The 18,291-nt window shown below is 41.6% G+C and overlaps 2 protein-coding genes and 1 long non-coding RNA gene across 10 annotated transcripts in view; 2 read left to right on the plus strand and 1 right to left on the minus strand.

Moving 5' to 3' along the window:
* On the plus strand, window positions 1-11,967 carry mios (missing oocyte, meiosis regulator, homolog (Drosophila)). Of its 4 annotated transcripts, none has more exons than XM_039805377.1 (12): window positions 1-137; window positions 607-1,473; window positions 1,719-2,208; window positions 2,981-3,079; window positions 3,237-3,491; window positions 5,484-5,653; window positions 6,266-6,331; window positions 6,486-6,644; window positions 7,511-7,663; window positions 9,051-9,255; window positions 9,519-9,642; window positions 10,437-11,967. In XM_039805377.1, exons 2-12 carry the CDS (start codon window positions 655-657, stop codon window positions 10,525-10,527), a joined length of 2,631 nt encoding a protein of 876 aa, XP_039661311.1. In that variant the 5' UTR covers window positions 1-137; window positions 607-654; the 3' UTR covers window positions 10,528-11,967. The 4 variants fall into 4 exon arrangements, with proteins under 4 accessions (XP_039661311.1, XP_039661309.1, XP_039661310.1 ...); XM_039805375.1 differs by having other exon boundaries at window positions 2-145; window positions 9,513-9,642; XM_039805376.1 differs by having other exon boundaries at window positions 2-141; window positions 9,513-9,642.
* On the minus strand, window positions 3,371-13,415 carry LOC120562002. The gene is made up of 4 exons (XR_005639676.1): window positions 13,296-13,415; window positions 12,895-13,081; window positions 6,512-6,638; window positions 3,371-3,506 (listed from the first exon to the last, which is right to left on the minus strand). It is a non-coding gene; the product is annotated as an uncharacterized LOC120562002 (long non-coding RNA).
* LOC120561996 (glucocorticoid-induced transcript 1 protein-like) overlaps window positions 13,371-18,291 on the plus strand; it is a 24,472-nt gene continuing 19,551 nt past the window's right edge. For 3 of the 5 annotated variants that reach the window (XM_039805381.1, XM_039805382.1, XM_039805383.1), the window contains exon 1: window positions 13,371-13,706. In XM_039805381.1, coding sequence (XP_039661315.1) covers window positions 13,397-13,706 — 310 coding nt within the window. In that variant the 5' untranslated portion in view covers window positions 13,371-13,396. The remainder of the gene's footprint in view (window positions 13,707-18,291) is intronic. The other 2 variants (XM_039805384.1, XM_039805385.1) reach the window with 1 other exon arrangement.

Below are 18,291 nucleotides of genomic sequence, written 5' to 3' on the forward strand. Positions count from 1 at the left end.
TTATCTGACATTCCGAACATGACGGACATGTTTTGGTGTAACACACAACATTCACTGGGGCTCGAAGTGCCCCTGTCCGACATGTGCATGCCAAATCGCATTTCACCTGCCCGTTTAAACACTCTGAGTGTTTTTAAGTAAGTAAGTAAGTATTAGCAAATGTTTCTGACTGCGAGCTAAATTCGCGCTAGCTAAACGTTCATGCTTTAGCTCGTCCTTCACTCGTTAGCATTAGCTAGCTTAGTTGAGTTAGCATGTCAACAAACTTTGGACTTTAGTTTTCACTACTGTAACACTTCGTCCTTTAGCAAATTAACTACATCGTTTACTTCACATTGTGCTTTTATTCCAAACAAATATGTTGCTTGCTAGCTAATTAACATCAGGTTGCCTATTTTTTTTGTTATAAAATTCACAATTGTAACGCTCAGATCTACATTAACAGTTCAGCTAATTTACAAGTTAACGTTACTTTTAACATATTTACGGGATTTGTCAGTGCTGTGTTTCTGCCAACATGCACCTATTTCAGTAAGGCGAGGTGTTTATAATATCACTAGTATTTATCCATGTGCTAACTCCTCTGTCAATCTGTCCAATCTCCAGGTTATAGAAGGCAGAATTCCTTGAGATTCTTCTAGCTGCTTCTGAATCATGAGTGGCTCCAAGCCGGACATCCTGTGGTCTCCCCACCACCCGGACCGCTATGTCATCTGTGACTCTGAGCTGGGACTGTACCGTATTGGACCTGTGGGCAGCTCAGAAACCAAGGCTGGCACTCTCCCTCTCTCTGAAGAAACTGCTGCTACTTTACTAGCCATTAACTCTGACACCCCTTACATGAAATGTGTGGCCTGGTACCCAAAGCATGAGCCTGAGTGTTTGCTCGCTGTTGGCCAGGCTAACGGCAGAGTGGTGCTCACCAGCCTGGGTCAGAGCCACAACTCCACGTGTAAAGAGCTGGTGGGGAAAGAGTTTGTGCCCAAGCATGCCCGTCAATGCAACACTTTAGCTTGGAACCCGGTGGACAGCAACTTGCTGGCTGCTGGGTTGGACAAGCACCGGGCAGACTTCTCTGTCCTCATATGGGACATTAGCAGTAAGTTTTCTTCAGAGGCCAGTGTAGCCTCTGAGAAGATTCGTCTCTCATCTGTGGATTTGGACTCGAGCTCAGTAGTGACCAAACCATTGTATGAGTTAGGCCAGAACGATGCTTGCCTGTCCCTCTGCTGGCTGCTTCGTGACCCAAAGTTGCTGTTGGCTGGCATGCACCGGAACCTCGCAATATTTGACCTGAGAAACACAAGCCAGAAAACGTTTGTCAACACTAAGGCCATCCAGGGAGTGACAGTCGACCCACACTTCCCTGACCGTGTGGCCTCTTTCTTTGAGGGCCAGGTGGCCATCTGGGATCTGAGGAAGTTTGAGAAGCCCGTGCTCACGCTCACTGAACAGCCTAAACCGCTCACTAAGGTATGGTGCAGTTTGGCGCCAGACACCACACTACAGAATTTAAATGCTTGGAGGGCAGAATACAGCTTGTTTTTGCGGAGATGAGAAAAATGTTTAAACTCAGTCCAGGTTAATTGGGATAAGAACTGTGTTGTCAAGGTTTCTTTGGATTTTGAAGATGTAGTTTGTTGTAAAATATTATACATTAGATTTTATAAGCTGAAAGTTGGCGTTTAATAATTTTACGCTTTCCTTTCTCATCTCAGGTTGCTTGGTGTCCAACCCGTAACGGTCTGCTGGCCACACTGACCCGTGACAGCAACATCATACGCTTGTACGACATGCAACACACTCCTACACCCATTGGCGATGAGACGGAGCCCACCATCATCGAGCGAAGCGTGCAGCCCTGTGAAAGCCAGATTGGCAGCTTTGCCTGGCACCCGTCTTCTCAGAACCGCATGGTGGTGGTGTCAGCAGCCAACCGGGTCATGACTGACTTCACCGTGTTCGAACGCATCTCGCTGGCCTGGAGCTCCACCACCTCGCTCATGTGGGCGTGCGGCAGACACCTGTACGACTGCGTGGAGGATGGAGCTGAAGGAGTGGAGAGCGTGATTGAGAAAGACATCGCCACTAAGATGAGGCAGAGGGCTCAGTCCAGGTACGGGCACGACACCGTCCAGGTGTGGAGGAACCACCTGCTGGCGGGAGGGAATGATCCCCAGCTCAAGTCTTTGTGGTATGATCTGTTCTATATCCTTTGTGACAGTGAAATGGTGGGAATACCTTCTTAGTGGAGAAGTGATAGTGTTTTCATATTTATGTTGGTATAACAGTGATTGTGATATGGTACACCTGCGTTTCGATTAAAAAACTAAAAAAGCATTGGTAACACAGCTCAGTCTGTGTATATTAGTTGTGCTTTATAAGTCCTTATTTAGAGTTTTCTCTCTCCCTTTTCACAGCTAACTAGTCAGATGTGCAGAACAGTCTTTTTGCCTTTTATAGATATTGATTTTATTATTGTACATAATATTTAAAGAAAATATGTTAATAGAGGTAAATAAAATATAATTAAATAGATTATTATCGTAAGTCACTATCTAGAATTGTCTGAGTATAGCATCTTTGTAACTATTTTGATTGTGTACAGTTAGTTTGGATTAAAATGAGACAATCCTGATGACAATTGGTGGGGGTGAAAAAATCCTTATAATAAAACATATATAGATACGGTTTTGTTTCAACAGGCAGAAATCTACAGTAAGCCTTTATAGATCCTACATTTTGAAGTTAGTCTTCTATAGTAAGTACTAATTCTTGTTTTGATGGTAAATAGTAAAAATGTCTGAATTTCTTGGATTTAGCAGCAGTTTAACTGTTACTCTATTTTGGGTCCAATTTGAGTTATGTGATAAAATTCTGTAGTAATTGTTGTTCTTGTGCACCCCGATCTGCCCTTTTTCGTGCTATCATTATGTTGTTTCAGCTGCAATATCTGTTACAATTCCTATATAAGTATTACATATGAAGCAGTGTGCAGAGGATATGGAGCTGAAACTGCAGGGGAACAAACAGTCGGTGGTCTACTCTGGTATCAAGAACATTGTAAAGACCAGCTCAGGTAAGTCAGTGACAAACTCATCTGAACCCCCTGAAAATTTCATATGATAAAATGCTCCTTGTGAGAAAGAATCAGACCTTAGTTAAATAGCATTTGTAAAAAATGATTAAGATTTTTTTAATTTATCGTTCTGTGTATGCCTTCCTGGTTCTCCAAGGCACAAAAGAGAGCCGGAGATGCTGGAGCGGTTCAGACCGCCAGACAGATTTGCCGCGGTACGACAGTGAGGAACGCTGCCTTGCCCTGCGGCTCTGCGGCTGGCTGAGCCGGGGTCCTGACATCGGTGTGGAGATATTTCTGCGATCGCTGGAGCAGGAGCGTGAGTGGGAGCGGGCAGCCGCCGTGGCTCTGTTTAACCTGGACATCCGCCGGGCCATCCAGATCCTCAACAAGGGAGCCACCGCTGAGAAGGGTGAGTGCTGCGGGACTGTGGAGGGTGTGAGGGTGTAGGCAGAGAGAGGGGAGAGGAGAGATCAAATGTTTGGCATTGGCAATCAATTATTAAAATAGTTGCAGATTACTTTTCTTTCTATCAACACATTGATTCATTGAATAGTCGCAGCTGTTATGTGCTTGGGCTTTTGTTCGTCTTTGGCTAAATTAAATTATACATGTAGTGGTTCAAAATGAAGCAGAAGCGGTAAAAAAAATCCAACCAATTTAATAATCAAAAACTTTTAAACCAACTTTTCTCTCTCGCCAACCAAGATCCCATTGATTTACACTGCACAGGGACCTGCCACTGCATTATTGTTCGTTTTCTTGTCCTGCTGCTTCAACAGGAAATTATGTAGGCAACACTTATAAATCGATTTTGACTAAGAACTGAGGTCTAGAGCGTGTATAAAAAAAAATGGTTTACAAATGTCCATCCATCCATCCATCCATCTTCATCCGCTTATCCAGTGTCGGGTCGCGGGGGGAGCAGCTCCAGCAGGTTTAGAAATGTGGTAAATATATAATTGTACTCTCCTGATAAACATAGTTTATGTCTTAACGTGCTACGTGCCTCTTTTTCTTCAGAGCCTTTTAAAAAATGAAGTTATGGTCTTAAGGAATTTCAAAAATGGAACAGCAGGAGAACCTTGTTTTTCACACAACACTCCTGCAGTGCCTTTCACACTGAGGTCTAATGAAAATGGAGAGAGAGAAGGCTGTTGTTTACACACGTTTCTTGGCGTAGAAAAATTCCACCAGTGTAGGCCAAACGTTTTTGTGCCGTGTGTTCTACCGAGTGTTTTCCTGAACATGACTGATGGTGAGTCATTAGATAAGGTGTGTCAGCAGAGACCTCTCCACAGTAAGTGTTTTTTAATCAAACAGCAGCTCTGACTCAGTGTACTGATTCTCATCTGCCCACTTATACAAGCATTAAGTCATCATGTAGTCTGACATGTACCCAGCCTGCTTTTTTGAAATATCTAGTGAGGTAATAATCTTCAGACCAACTGAAACCTGATTTTCTTACTTTTGCAGAGAAAGCCATTACAACTATTTCATTTTTTTATTTGCTAAAAAAGGTACCACATACCAATAGTTTTCTTATTCGCTCTCTTGCAGAGTTAGATGAGAAGATCGAAATCACTCTGTCCGTGAAATAAAAGGCTACAGTCATGAGATGCTGATCTTATCATAAATCTAAGCCTGGCTCTATCTAAGGGGGGGGGGGGGGATCCACTTACTTCACCTATAAAACTCACTACTTAAAGTGTTATATCTAAGCTATTGTGTTAAAAAAAATAAAAATTGTAAATGAGAAGAGCTTTAGATGTACTGGTAAGTGATTTTTTTTTTTAACCTTTGGACAGAACCATGCTGGATGTGTCCCCCTGCGTCCTGTCTTTAAGCTAAGCTATCTGGTTGCTGGCTGTAGCTTCATATTAAATGTACAGACATGAGAGGGGTATCAATCTTTTCATCTAACACGAATAATAAGCAAAATTTCCCAAAATGTCAAGCTACTTTCAATGATTGAATTTAGTCTGTGACTGAATATGATTGAATAAGTTTTACGTCACTTTGGCCTTTGAAGCCTTTTATGAACACGTTAAACAATACACGACCATCAGTATCCACAAGTTGTCTGTACCTTTTCTTTTGTTTGAAGGTGCTTGAAATCTCTTTCTTTAGTTTTGTTTAAATGCTACTCCCTGATGAAGGAGACCACCGATGACCAAAGATTGATGGAATTGTTTTTAATGTGAGCTAACCATAAAACAAAGGGCTTTTTTTAAATAATTCCTTTGTCTTGGAACTTATTTTTTCAATGTGCCACAAAGCTAGCTCGCCTTGAACAATTGTCTCGGCTCCATCAAAAAACTTTCTTTTGTCCAATGCAGCACTTACAGTAAAGACTGTTCACATAGTGACTAAATCTGCATGTCTGACTCCCTGTCATTCCCAGGTGACCTGAACCTAAACGTGGTTGCCATGGCTCTGTCAGGCTACACTGATGAGAAGTCCTCCCTGTGGAGGGAGATGTGCAGCTCTCTGAGGCTGCAGCTGAAGAACCCCTACCTTTGCGTCATGTTTGCCTTTCTCACCAGTGAGCCTGGAGCCTATGATGGCGTGCTGGTATTGAACCTCTTACTATCATGGAATTTTATAGCTCTATTGCAAACGAAAAGATGTTTAAATTGGCACTCTTTTCTCACTAAACAGTAGCTGTTTTGTTCCCACTTTATGACAACTTTTACATATTCTTAACACTATGATGAATAGGTTGTTAATACTCCAGTGGTCTTTATTGGGGAAATCCTCAGGTGCACAGGAAGAAATTTGTTTAAAACCATAAAACACCTCACAGAAACTGTGCCCGTGCCCAGGACAGAGTGTATGTTTGTGCTTTTTCCTCCCTCAGTTGCATCAGATTCTGGCCACCAGCTGCTGTTACATTTATTTATCTCTTTAGACCTTATGCTGGTCAGAAGTGATGACTCCATGGTAAGAACATTTAGTCAGTCAGTTGATCTAGGTGTAAAAGAATTATCTGCAGAGCGTGACAGAGCAGAGAGTTTAACATTACAAGCTAATACTTTTTTGTGCCAATATGGAGACACATATGCTATGTACTGGATGTAAGAAGCTTGCTGCAAACTGAATCTCTTCCTCCCCCCCCCCAATTGTGAACCATAAATATGTATTTGAAATGACAAGAGAAGATGAGATTCTTTGTCTGTATTTCAGTATGAGAGCAGTGTTGCTGTACGGGACCGAGTTGCCTTTGCCTGTATGTTTCTCAGCGACGCACAGGTAACCCAACAGCAGATTATGCCCTCATGACACCATACTGTAGTTATGCATATTTCACATCCTGTAACACAATTTCCTAATGAATTTCTTTTTAAAAGTCCATGGTTATGTTGCATTCTTCTCTGATTTGATCAACTTGAATATTTGGCTGCAGCTGCCTCGATACATGGACAAACTAACCAATGAGATGAAGGAGGCGGGCAACCTGGAGGGCATCCTGCTGACGGGTTTGTCTAAAGATGGCGTAGACCTCATGGAGAGCCACGTGGACCGCACTGGCGATGTTCAGACTGCCAGCTTCTGCATGCTAAAGGTTCACAAAAACAGACACATTATGCAAAGTTGAAATTCATGGAAATGAAGTGCTGAATGATAACATCATGTTTTCTAAGGCAACAGTAACAATACTACTTTTCTTCAACCATACTTGAAGCAGGTTACTGTTTATTTATTGTGGATCATTTGAACCTGTCTGTCTGTGTAACACAGTGTTTGTGCATTAGATTAAATGCAAAATGCTATTTGAACTTGTGTTGTGCGATGCAAATTGCAGATTGGGTAAGTACAGGGAAAGTACAGGGAACAACCCTAAGAACCTACAGTAAATGATCCCAAAATCAAAGGTTTAATCAGTAACTTAAATGAACTAAACCTAAAACTGCAACAAAGATGAAGAAAAAAGGAACTGTCTGTCTAATCGCACCCTTTGAGAAATCTAGGCACATGCTAAAACTTGCCCTGTTCATTTCTAAAAGGACACAGCTGTTATTCTTAACACAATCGCCACCTCCAATAACAATATGATGCAAGCCGCTTTGGAGTTGTTTGCTCTTATGCATTTTTCCACAAAGAAGAACATGGAAAGTGGTGGTGGAACCGGTCTGTAACTTATTTAACTTGCTGTAGAACACCTCTCTTGGTTTGCTTTAGTGTTTTTCTTGTTCTAACCTGCTCTTGAATAGAGCACTGCAGTGTACAAGGCATGCACCACCTGTGCAGTAATTGCACATACATATACACAAACATGTGTCAGGATGGGTGCAGGAAGAGGTAGGAAGGGTGAGACTTGTAGAAGCTATTTTGTTCAAGTAAACTTTGACTATTTGTATTTGTGACATGCTTCACCATGCCATGTGTAAACTGAAGTAATAATGTGAAAGAAAACTATTTTTCCAACAGGGTTCCCCAGGTGAAGTGTTGAAAGACCCTCGAGTCCAATGCTGGATCGAAAACTACCGCAACCTGTTGGATGCATGGAGATTCTGGCACAAACGGGCCGAGTTTGACATCTATAGAGGCAAACTGGACCCCAGCTCCAAGCCACTGGCCCAGGTAATGGACAATTTCTAAGTAATTGTAGTGCTGAAATGAAAACGACTAACTATTATACGAAAATTATAATACTTTTTATCCATTTATCAACAGAAAATGTCAATTTCTTTTACATGTTTTATGTTGTAATTTGAATGTTTTTGGGGTTGTAGACTGTTGGTTGAACAAAACACGGAATTTTTAAGATGTCCTTTTTGGCTTTGGAAAATTATCCTGAACATGATCCACACACTAACAATTAATCTGAAAATGATGAAGAGATTAATAATTGATATAAAGAATCCTAAATTGCAGCCATAAATACTTTTATTTCATCATGCCAATCATTATAGGTTTGTGATTAAGTTTTGATAACGTTTTCAGAAATTTATGTTTCAGTGTTTCCCATACATTAATTTATTTGTGGCGGCCGACCACATTATCAACATTGACCATTGTTTTTCACATAGAGCCTAACGTTAGCGCTTATTCAAGCGGACAAGCGTAACATCATTTAAGTTAACTTGTGAAAAAACAACGGCAGAGAGAAACCGACTGAACTGTTTAGGAGTTCCAGGTGAACTCATGGAAGATATTACCGTATGCTAGCTGTGTGGGGATGCCAGGCTTCGGAGCAGTGTGCCGTGGACATTCTCTCCAGATAACCTGTACATTACCCTTCCTTGCTCCCTTGCCTCCACACCAAAAGAGTGACAAAAAGTTGAAACAGAAACAAAAAAGATTGAGAGAAAAAAGCGACATGGAGAAAATACTCAAAATATTGTCATTGAAAAACACATCAGAATTTTTAAATGCCTACAAAACTTTCAGCCACCACCACAAATATGATCAAATTTCGTAGGAACCACTGTTTGCTATTTCAGTAAAACATGACCCACTCCTCCTGACTCTAATGTAATAGGGCACTGGCAAACTCGAAGCAGTCTGTCCTGTTCGTTTACTGTCTGAAATATTAGTTTCCTCATAACAAAAAAGAACGGTTGTACTGTTTATTATAGCACAGGTAGTTTGTGCCAAGCTCGAAACACCCACAGCTCTGCTCAATTCTTGTCATTAAACCTGTGTTCTCAATCTTTGTCATTTTCTCTGTTTCAGATAGTACACATGTTGTACTTTAGGAGACCCTTTTATAAAGCCTTGTACTAAAACGGTTTTTATGTGTGATTATGAGTACGCTGTTGCTGCAAGCAAACCTCGGCACTACCTAACTGCACCGCTGACATTCCAATATTCACAGTTATTGGAATTATTGCTGTACTATCTAATGCTTATCTTGCTCCCCCTTCAAAGTGAAAATCCGACAGCTGGCGGACGTGTGCTCGTTGGTTTTACATCCACGTTCACCGGTTCTTATCAACCGACCTTTGTGTTTGTTCTTTTGCGACAGGTGTTTGTGAGCTGCAACTTCTGTGGCAAGTCTATCTCCTACAGCTGCTCGGCGATGCCCCACCAGGGCCGTGGCTTCAGCCAGTACGGTGTCAGCGGGTCACCCACCAAGTCCAAAGTCACGAGTTGCCCCGGATGCAGGAAACCGCTGCCACGTTGTGCCCTCTGCCTCATGAACATGGGAACACCTGTTTCTAATTGCCCAGGTAAACTGGCCTGTACGGAGTGTGTAGACAGATGCTCAGCAGATATTTTTAGCAACAGGCGGGCAGCCTAAGTGTCTGTAATACTTAACTGAGCAATTGCAGGGGAAATTGCAGTGGACTTTGATCAGCATTTAGAGGCAGTTGCACCTGGACGTTCAGTGGCCAATCCGGTTTTCTTATTGCTGTGATGTCACACATACCAACGTTGAAATAGATAGTCAAATTTTATTGACTTGTGGATACATCTTTTCTGGCAGGAACAGGGAAGTCAGATGAGAAGGTGGACTTGACAAGGGAGAACAAACTCGCTCAGTTCAACAACTGGTTCACCTGGTGTCACAACTGTCGACACGGCGGCCATGCTGGCCACATGCTCAGCTGGTTCAGGTGAGACTCTCACTGGATGCTGCACGTGTGGATCATTTGCAGATATATGTGAACAGGGTTCCTGCTATGGTCTGTGTACCTTCTGTTCATTGGATTTATATTTCTGAAGCAAAATAAAAATAAAAAATCCAATATCCATTAGTACAAAATACAAAATGTTTTTTTTTTTTCAAAGATATCAAGAGTTGATAGCAATAGAAATCAGACATAAGATGAGAGTTAGGCATACATTGGGGGGTGTTCAGAAAGTGTCTGCAGATTATGGTATGGTCAACGATAATTCTTGTCGTTATTGGAGGTCCTTTTAAACCCAAAGTGTACACCTGCTGTGAACAAAACATTTCCTCTCTCTCTGTGATTATCGTGGAAGGCAGTGATTCTAAGTAATTCTACTTCTACTATTCTGCTTCTACAAAAAGTCGGTACTGCTCTTAATTACCTATGTTGGGATCCTGTTAAAGAAGGATGTATAAACATGTTGGTTAGGAGGCAATCATGGCGTCCTCTTTAAGGATAAAGCTAATCCTCTTGTTTTCCTTTAACAGTAGCTGATAGTTATCTATTACCGACAAAAGCAATGTGGTGTAAAAATGATGTGCCTGTGGCAAAACGATTTAAATGAAGATACAGAAATTCAAGCCATAGCAATAAAACAATTTTTCCAAAATTCCATTTTTAGAAAACGTCAATTAATGGAAGGTACACTGACCTGCTGTGCCCTTCTGTGTTATTGTGGCTAGCACATGAAAACCTGTAACTTGTTTTTTTAATTGAACTTTATGTGTCCATTACAGAGACCACACAGAGTGCCCAGTGTCTGCTTGCACGTGTAAATGCATGCAGCTGGACACCACAGGGAACCTGGTGCCTTCAGACAGCAGCTAAACAGGATACGCTTGTCGAAAAGAGAAGCCAAACATCAGCCCGAAGCCAACCAGTGCAGGTTCACTGCTGCACCTGCCACACCGACAACTGGGCAAGAGACAAAGGGTGCCAGCAGTGTCCTTCTCTGAAGTGGCTGCTTAAATAGAATGACATACTGATAAGTTATAGTCTAGTGAATGTAATTTTGTAACAGAGCTCTATATGAAGAAGGGAGGCAGTGTGTGTTACTGATCTGACTAACTGAATCAATGACCGAAAGGGAGCGAATGCAAACTCACTGCTCTGCTAATGTAAATCCCACTCAGGAGAAATACAAGAGGCTCTGCTGTAATCGGCCTCTTCCAATCTAACCTGAATCAGGCTTATGGTTTTATTGTGATCTATGAAAAAAAATCAAATGTCCACTCACACATCAGGTTGTAAAGATGTGATCACAGGTGCCAATATGTCCAAGCTATATTTTGTGGTGTTTTAATACGCTATTTAACGTCTGTGTTTGTCTTACGGAAGGATCTTCATTCACATACCTCACGAAAGCATTGTTCGGGGTGAAGGACGGTACCCCGGGTGACAGAGCGGAGTGTAGCGCACAATAAAAAAAATGTCTTGCTCTCTTCATGTTCCTCTGTGCCCCTCTTCATCTGGCACTGTGCGGGAGAGTTTCCATTGTGAGGGGTGGTTTTGGGGGAGAGGATGAGGAATCGGAGAAGGTAGGGGTGATGAGGAAGATGGGTGGGAGGGTGCGTCTGTATTCACCAGCCTACTCCAGGCCTGTGGTCCATGAAAGAAGCTCGCCAGAAAACAGCAGCTGCTCGGCATTCTGACAAGACCCTCCAGATTGTTCCCCTCATAAAGAACCTCAGCTGCCGGAACACTATTGACTCAAAGAGAGGGCGAGAGAACAGACAGCCTGAGCCCTGTACCCCCCCCCTACACCCTCCGACATACACAGACTTGCCCTCTCTTTCTTTCTCCCTCTCTGTGGTGCCCAAATTGCACCCAAAAACTATGCATACCACACATCAATCCAAGGATGGGCGCCGTCTGTGGGGGGATGGCCGTGTGTAAGCCGCATTGTAAATGGGTTTTCTCTCTTTCTCTGCCACCCTCCCCACTCTGTCACTAACCTAGGGAGGCATTGTAAGTGAGAGGCGGCCTGCACCAGAGCTGGCTAAATCACTTAGTCATGGAGTAGGGAGGAGGAGGTGAGGATGATGATGAGGGGGGGGGGCACAGGAGCTACTGTATGCCGCTTTCACCAGAATTTCTTCCCGGTGTGGGAGGTTTTATAGGCCTGCATGCCCTTTTGTGAACTATTTTGGAGTTGGGCTGACAAATTGGCGAGCCGTGTAGCATCCCAAAAAACAGGGTGGCTGGAATTTCATCCTTTCAGTGTTTCTTGTGTTTGCCTTTTAAATAAATTCCGACTGACAAATAAGAGCACTGCTGAATGGGCTGTTTTCCAAAAGTTTACATGGTTTATTTTTACATTATCATGTGTTATAGACACAGATGGCGTGGGTTTTCTATCATGTGCATTCTTTATCTTTGCTTGAAAGCATTGAGTCACGCATTATTCTCCCATGGGAACTCCCACAGAATCACAGACCATCAGTGCAGGCAGAAAGATGGACACTAGTGGAAAAACAGATACACAATAGATTTTGGACCTCAGAACTAGACAAGTAATATACATATCCTTATTAGATTGAAAGTTAATTCTTCCCTTGGAAATAGCAGTTGGTTGTAGTAGATGCTGGAATTTATGCTCTGGAGCTTTCAGTAACAATCTTCCTCAGCACATGGAGTTTTTACTGACGTGCATGTTGGCTTAAAAGTTGAGACTGAAATTCACTCTTGACCTTGAAAAACAGCATTTAATGAACACTCACCACAATCAGAATGAGCTTTATTGGCTGAGTAGGTTTAAGCATACAAATATAGTCCACAACAAATGCACAGAAAGATACACAGACAGACATACAGCTCAAACAAGGCTAAACAAAGAAAAGTGAACACAAACATAACTACTACAGTAAGTATTACTGTAAATTGTGTAGTCAATGCTGGAATAAATATTGTATGGATAATGCAAGTACATTTAGTCCATTCTCAATGGAAAAACAAGGAAATTAACCATTACATTTCCATAACAATTGGGCAAACGCCATCTGCTGAGGAAGATCGTGTAATGATAGAAAGCTCCAGAACAGCTACTAATGGACATCCCCAACTGTAATATGTATTTGATAATATATATGTTATATATATTGAACACAGGAGCATACACGCGGAATTCACGAGCATTATTTGTACATCTTAATTTTCACACAAAAACTTTACCCACACTATTAAGACAGTTCTTACCTGATTGGGTGAAAGTACGAGCCCAATGAAAACTTCCACCAATCAGACCCGTCTCTGTACAACGCCAAGATCCAATCAAAAGCTTAGAAGTGACGAGCGTAGCCCGCCCTCAGGCATCAGCCAGTAGTCTGGCCGAAACAACTGTCATTTAGAGTGAGTGGACATGATGGGGAAGACCGAGCGAAAGCTGGAAAACACGAATTAAACGTCTCAAGAAGTATGAAAAACAACTTTTAAAGTTACTTGTGTAATTGTTAAAGCTTACGTCGGCATGCGTTAGTATCTTACAGGTAAGTTATCACCAAAATATGCGTGTTTTTGTCTCTCGAGTGCATGAGTTGAAATAAAAAAAAAAAAGGAAGCTAACGTTTTTTTTGCTAACAAGCTAATGTTTATCTTACCGTTCCCCCTCAACACCACCACCTTCTCCGCCTCTAGAGGAACAGCAACTTTGGCAGTACGTCTTTCTTACTGCGAGAGGATTTACAGCCTGTTTAAGAGGATGTCAGCCCCCAGCAACTCGCTTCAGCAGCCGAGGGTGAGACGCAGCAATGCGGGCTCCCCCGGCTCGTACAACAACAACAGCAGCTGCCGTTTGCACCCCATCCGTGCCACCGTGCCCTACCAGCTCCTGCGTGGGGGTCAGAGCAGCCCGACGCGGTCACAGACCCTCTACAGTGGTGCCACGAACAGCAGGGGCTCAAGTCCCCCCTCCAGCCCGTCACTCAGTTCAGGAAGTGCAAACGCTAAGCAAAGACTGTCCCCCGAAAATAAGGACTCCTCTTGTCCCCCAGACTCTCCAGTTTCCAGAGGTAAAAACGCTTTTCTTCAACTGTTTTGCATTACATAAGCCAAGAAATGCCATGTCACCACGTGCTGTTGCCCACTGATAACTTGTCATGGTCACTTTTTTGTTACGGTAACTGGTATACAGTTACACAATTTAATTACCGTAGAATGTTTTCATTGTGCAAAAAATGGGGACCAATATTATATTTGAGGTAGTAACCTTTTAAGTCTGCAGCAAGTTTGGAACTTGATCAGCAGAAGGTTGATGCATTAACTATTTTGCCTATCATCCACTTACACAATTAGGCACTTAAAAAGAGAATAGAGTGCACTATTGGCTCTCTCATTTCCTATGGACTTTTGACAGGAGAGAGGGGGAGGAGAGAATTGGCAGAAAGACATGTTTTCAGTTGTAAAAGGGGCCACGTCGGTCCCAGTAGAGGCAGTGCTGAGTGAATAGTCAGGTGTTATTCTGACCTCACTCCATACATACAGCATGGAGGACACCACATTAAGAACAAATGCTGAGCTTCACCATGTTGCCTTACACATGGATAACAGAGGCTAGTGCTGTGTCATTCAGTGTCACGCTAAGCTGCTCCTTGAAAGTGATACAGAGATAAACTGAAGGACATGAGAGTTCAGGCAGCCCTAAATCCGCATTTCCTAGTGTTATACTAAATCTCATTTATGTGACAGCCTTTCCTGCCAAATATGAACACTAGCTGTTTTCCAGACTGGTAGCAGTATCCTTTTCTAGGCCAGAACTGAATTTTTCTTTTTGTTGGAAGAATACTGCTTTTTCTGTAAACCCTGTGTTTTATGTACAAAACACACACATAACCACACAGTATATGGCGAGGCACATTGTGATATGTCTGAATACAGCTTGCTCTTCCAGTATGTGGAGACAAAAAGAGACTCCTTCTAGTTCTGTTAACCTCTTCTGACTGCATCAGTTCCCATGAAAAGCTTCAGGTATTTTAACTACTAGAGTGTTCTGTAGTTCATAAGATTAGGTCACAAATCGCAACACGCCACACAGCAACCTCAGTACACCAGCTGGATCAATGCTACCTTCGTTAGTCACGTTTAATAGCTTCTCCCTCTTACGTTTTTGTGCCAAAATGGCAGCCCTCTTGTTACAGTGCAGGATGGTAGTTATTGTGGAATTGTGTGTGGAATTTAATGTTTGTGATGTGCTTCACATTCCTGAGTTCTTTGAATGAGATGACCTCCAACCTTGACCAGTGTACCATGCAAGGCAGGAAACGAAATCTCTTCCATAACAACTGAGTAGGCAGACTTACCAGGCATGACGAATTTCACCCGTGTTTGGCTAGCGTTTGGTGTTTATTTCCCACCCCAGTGGCATGCCACGCATACCTCAGTCCTCTGAAAGAGACAACCTCTAACCCAGGCCAGTGTCTCATGTTGGCGGGGATGATGGAGACTTAACCCTCCTTCATCGCTGTGACCTCACAGTCCAAACACGCAGGAGAGGCCTCGGATGATGACGACTATGATCATATCAATGTAGGGTAGGTCGGTGGCTACTAGCAGTCAAAAAATGCAAATGTGATTGAGTCATCTTCATTTTTCATTACAGCAACCCAACTTGATGTGACCAAAGCAGGAGGTTTTGCACTTTGTAATTTATCATTCATTGTAGTACTTTGAACCCACTTGCAGACATAATGCTTACCATTTGGTGGGAAATTAAGCCCAAAGTGCCTTGCAGTACCATAAGTGTTAGTGCCAAAAAATGTCACACTGGTAATGGACTGCACTGGTGTTCAAACAGTTCAGTTCAGAGCCTAATGATGAAGGACAGAGTGAAGAGTATTCTATTCCACATAATGACCTTTTTTAGGTTTACCAGCATGACATCATTCACTTACCACACTGTCCCAACAATGATAGTCCTGCTCTCTGTCAAAGTGCCAGCTGTGCTGAAACAGCCCTGCTTCATTGTCACTCATTCAAACTGCAGAGTAGGACCAAATGTGAAAATGAGCGTGTTGTCCAAATCAGTGAACTCTGGTGGAACTGTGCTTTTTTTTGTGCAGTTGTATTAGCCTGCACATAACTGACTGTGTAGCATCTGGTTAACCTTAACTTTGACCTTAAGTTTGCTCAATCTTTTCTGCTATAAAAGTTGGAATTGTTAGCACTATTAGCATACCCTCCTCAGCCATTGAGATGCACTCAAACTAGTCCAAGCTAGCTTGTTGTGAGAGGTACCCACTGGACTCGTTGACTGATGCTAACAATGCTACAAGCCATTTCCTGACCAGCTGAGGGACAGATGCTGAAACTTATTTAAAATATCATGATGCATCGCCAAGATTTATATCATTATTCATATTGTATGAAAGACATTGCTTTAATTACTGCTTGCAATAAGCACACTTTTTTATCTTAAGCAACTCATTTTTGAAATATGAACTGCAGGGTGGCCTAGTGGTTAAAGAGTTTTTCCATGAATATGTAATTGATGTTTTTTATTTAAATGATATATAGTACATAAATGCACAGTATCATAAGTATTTACAGAATCAAAACTCATACCAATTCAGTTGTTATATTATAGTGATTACTATGACAAATCATTTTGGCAAATAAGTAGTGGGAAGGCCTTTCAGTGTTTGTTTAATCAGACACTGTATGTGTTGTTTTGATTTTCTCCTAGCACCCATTCTTAACAATAAGATGACAATAACCAAGCTTGTGTCTTGATAGTGAGTAATTCCATGTTTCATTACTGTGTAGGTAATTTGAATTAAATGTGTCCAAGACAATCTATGTGTGTCTATTAAAGTGATACATAATGCAGTGTTTTCCCTAGGTTTGTGTAAGACGTAGGTGCACATATTTTGCAGAGGGTTTAGGGGTCCTACCTGAAGAAAATTTTGGACCATTAATTATTACCATATCTGTCTGAAATGTCTAAAAAAAAAAAAAAAAAAAAAAGCTAGAGCAGATAATACATAAAAAAACAATCAAAAAGCTTAAATACTTGCTAAAGAAGACCACTGGGGACCCACTACAAAAATTAAATCGGTTTAAAAAAGTATTTTGTTAGTTTTGATGCTCACATTGATTTTACGTTCATTCCCTTGGTAGGGAAATCCCTGCATAAAAACCCTACCAGGTTTAGCACAAACAAAAAATTTAAAAAACATTTTGAGAAATTCTGAGTTACCAACTGAGATTTTGTTCTGTGATCACAAGATAAAGCTAAATTGTAGTGATTTTCTTTTTTTTTTTTTTTTTTTCTTTCAACAAATGTCGTGCAGCCTTTTGAAAACCTGCAGGAACCATCTGCTATGGTTTACTGATCTGGACCACATGTTTGTTTTCACATTTTGCTCTACAGTTAATAAACCACCCATTTATCCCCTGAAAATGCAGAGACTTTTTCACAGCTTGCAGAATGCCTGGTAAAGAAATGTTCTTATTAAAATTAAACCTGAAAATTTTCCTTTTAATATCACATATACCATCAGCAGATGGACTGCTTTGATGTCTTGTTTCACACTGTTTCTTTTTTCTCATCAGGAGATTATTCTAGTCTGGCAAGTGGGGAGACGATGGAAAATAACCACAATCCCAGTTGTGAGAGCACTGGCTTGGCCTATATCAATATTGATGGAAATTTAGCCTGCTTCCTTTGTCTACAACGCTTCAGGGAATTTTACTGTAGCCCAGTAAGCTTACTTAGGCAATACCTTTGGGTGGTTAGGCCTGTGTACTCTATGAACAAAGAACAACAATGAATGGCTATGTAGTTGTGCTAGGAGAGGGGTGCCTCATGTAGATAGTTTAGTCTGTGTCTGTTGGTTTGTGTGTTCATGTTGGAAATGCCTCTGCCTAAGCCTACTCAGACAAGGAATGGAACAAATGAGCTTGTTTCCTGATCATCATGTTATTCCTTTATTCTGTCTTTAATGCGGAAATGAAGGAGCTTTCATTTGCTTTTAGTAGTAACACAATGTGTAGTAGAGGCTAATAAATTTAATCCAGCTCTTACTGCAATGTCATGCTATTCTCAAGCTAATGTTTTTGTGTTATATTTTTCTCTTCTTTTTTTAACTGCGTGTCACTGCAGGAATGTTGAGTGGATGCAGGCAGTATTAATGTGCATTGTGGTGTGGTTGTTTATGAGTTCTTATGTGGGTGGTGTGTGCCTAACTGTTCTGGCTCACAGCAGATTGCTCTCATAACATCAGATACTCCTGCTCAGACATTTACATTTGCTTCAGGCCTCATCTCTCAAGCCTGTTGTTTGCCCTGCACTAATACTTATGAGATTAGAAAAATTGTCCACACTTCAAGAACTAGAACAGATTGCAATGCCAGGTCTTGTCTCAATAAAACACTGTTAATTGAGGTAGTTAACAGGTGAAGATGAAGTGTTAGTTTTCTTCGTTTTGGAGATAGTCTAACTTTTTTTTTTCAGCCAGCGACCTGAGTAACAATTAATTCTGGGATTGACAAATATATTTCTATTCTTGTGATGTGAAGATTTACCCAAAATGCCTTCTGTGCTCCCACTAAAACACATTTAAAGAAACTAGGCCAAGAAAAAACTTATTTTGACAGTAA

The sequence above is a fragment of the Perca fluviatilis genome, chromosome 7 (assembly GCF_010015445.1).
Source record: "Perca fluviatilis chromosome 7, GENO_Pfluv_1.0, whole genome shotgun sequence".
NCBI lineage: Eukaryota > Metazoa > Chordata > Actinopteri > Perciformes > Percidae > Perca > Perca fluviatilis.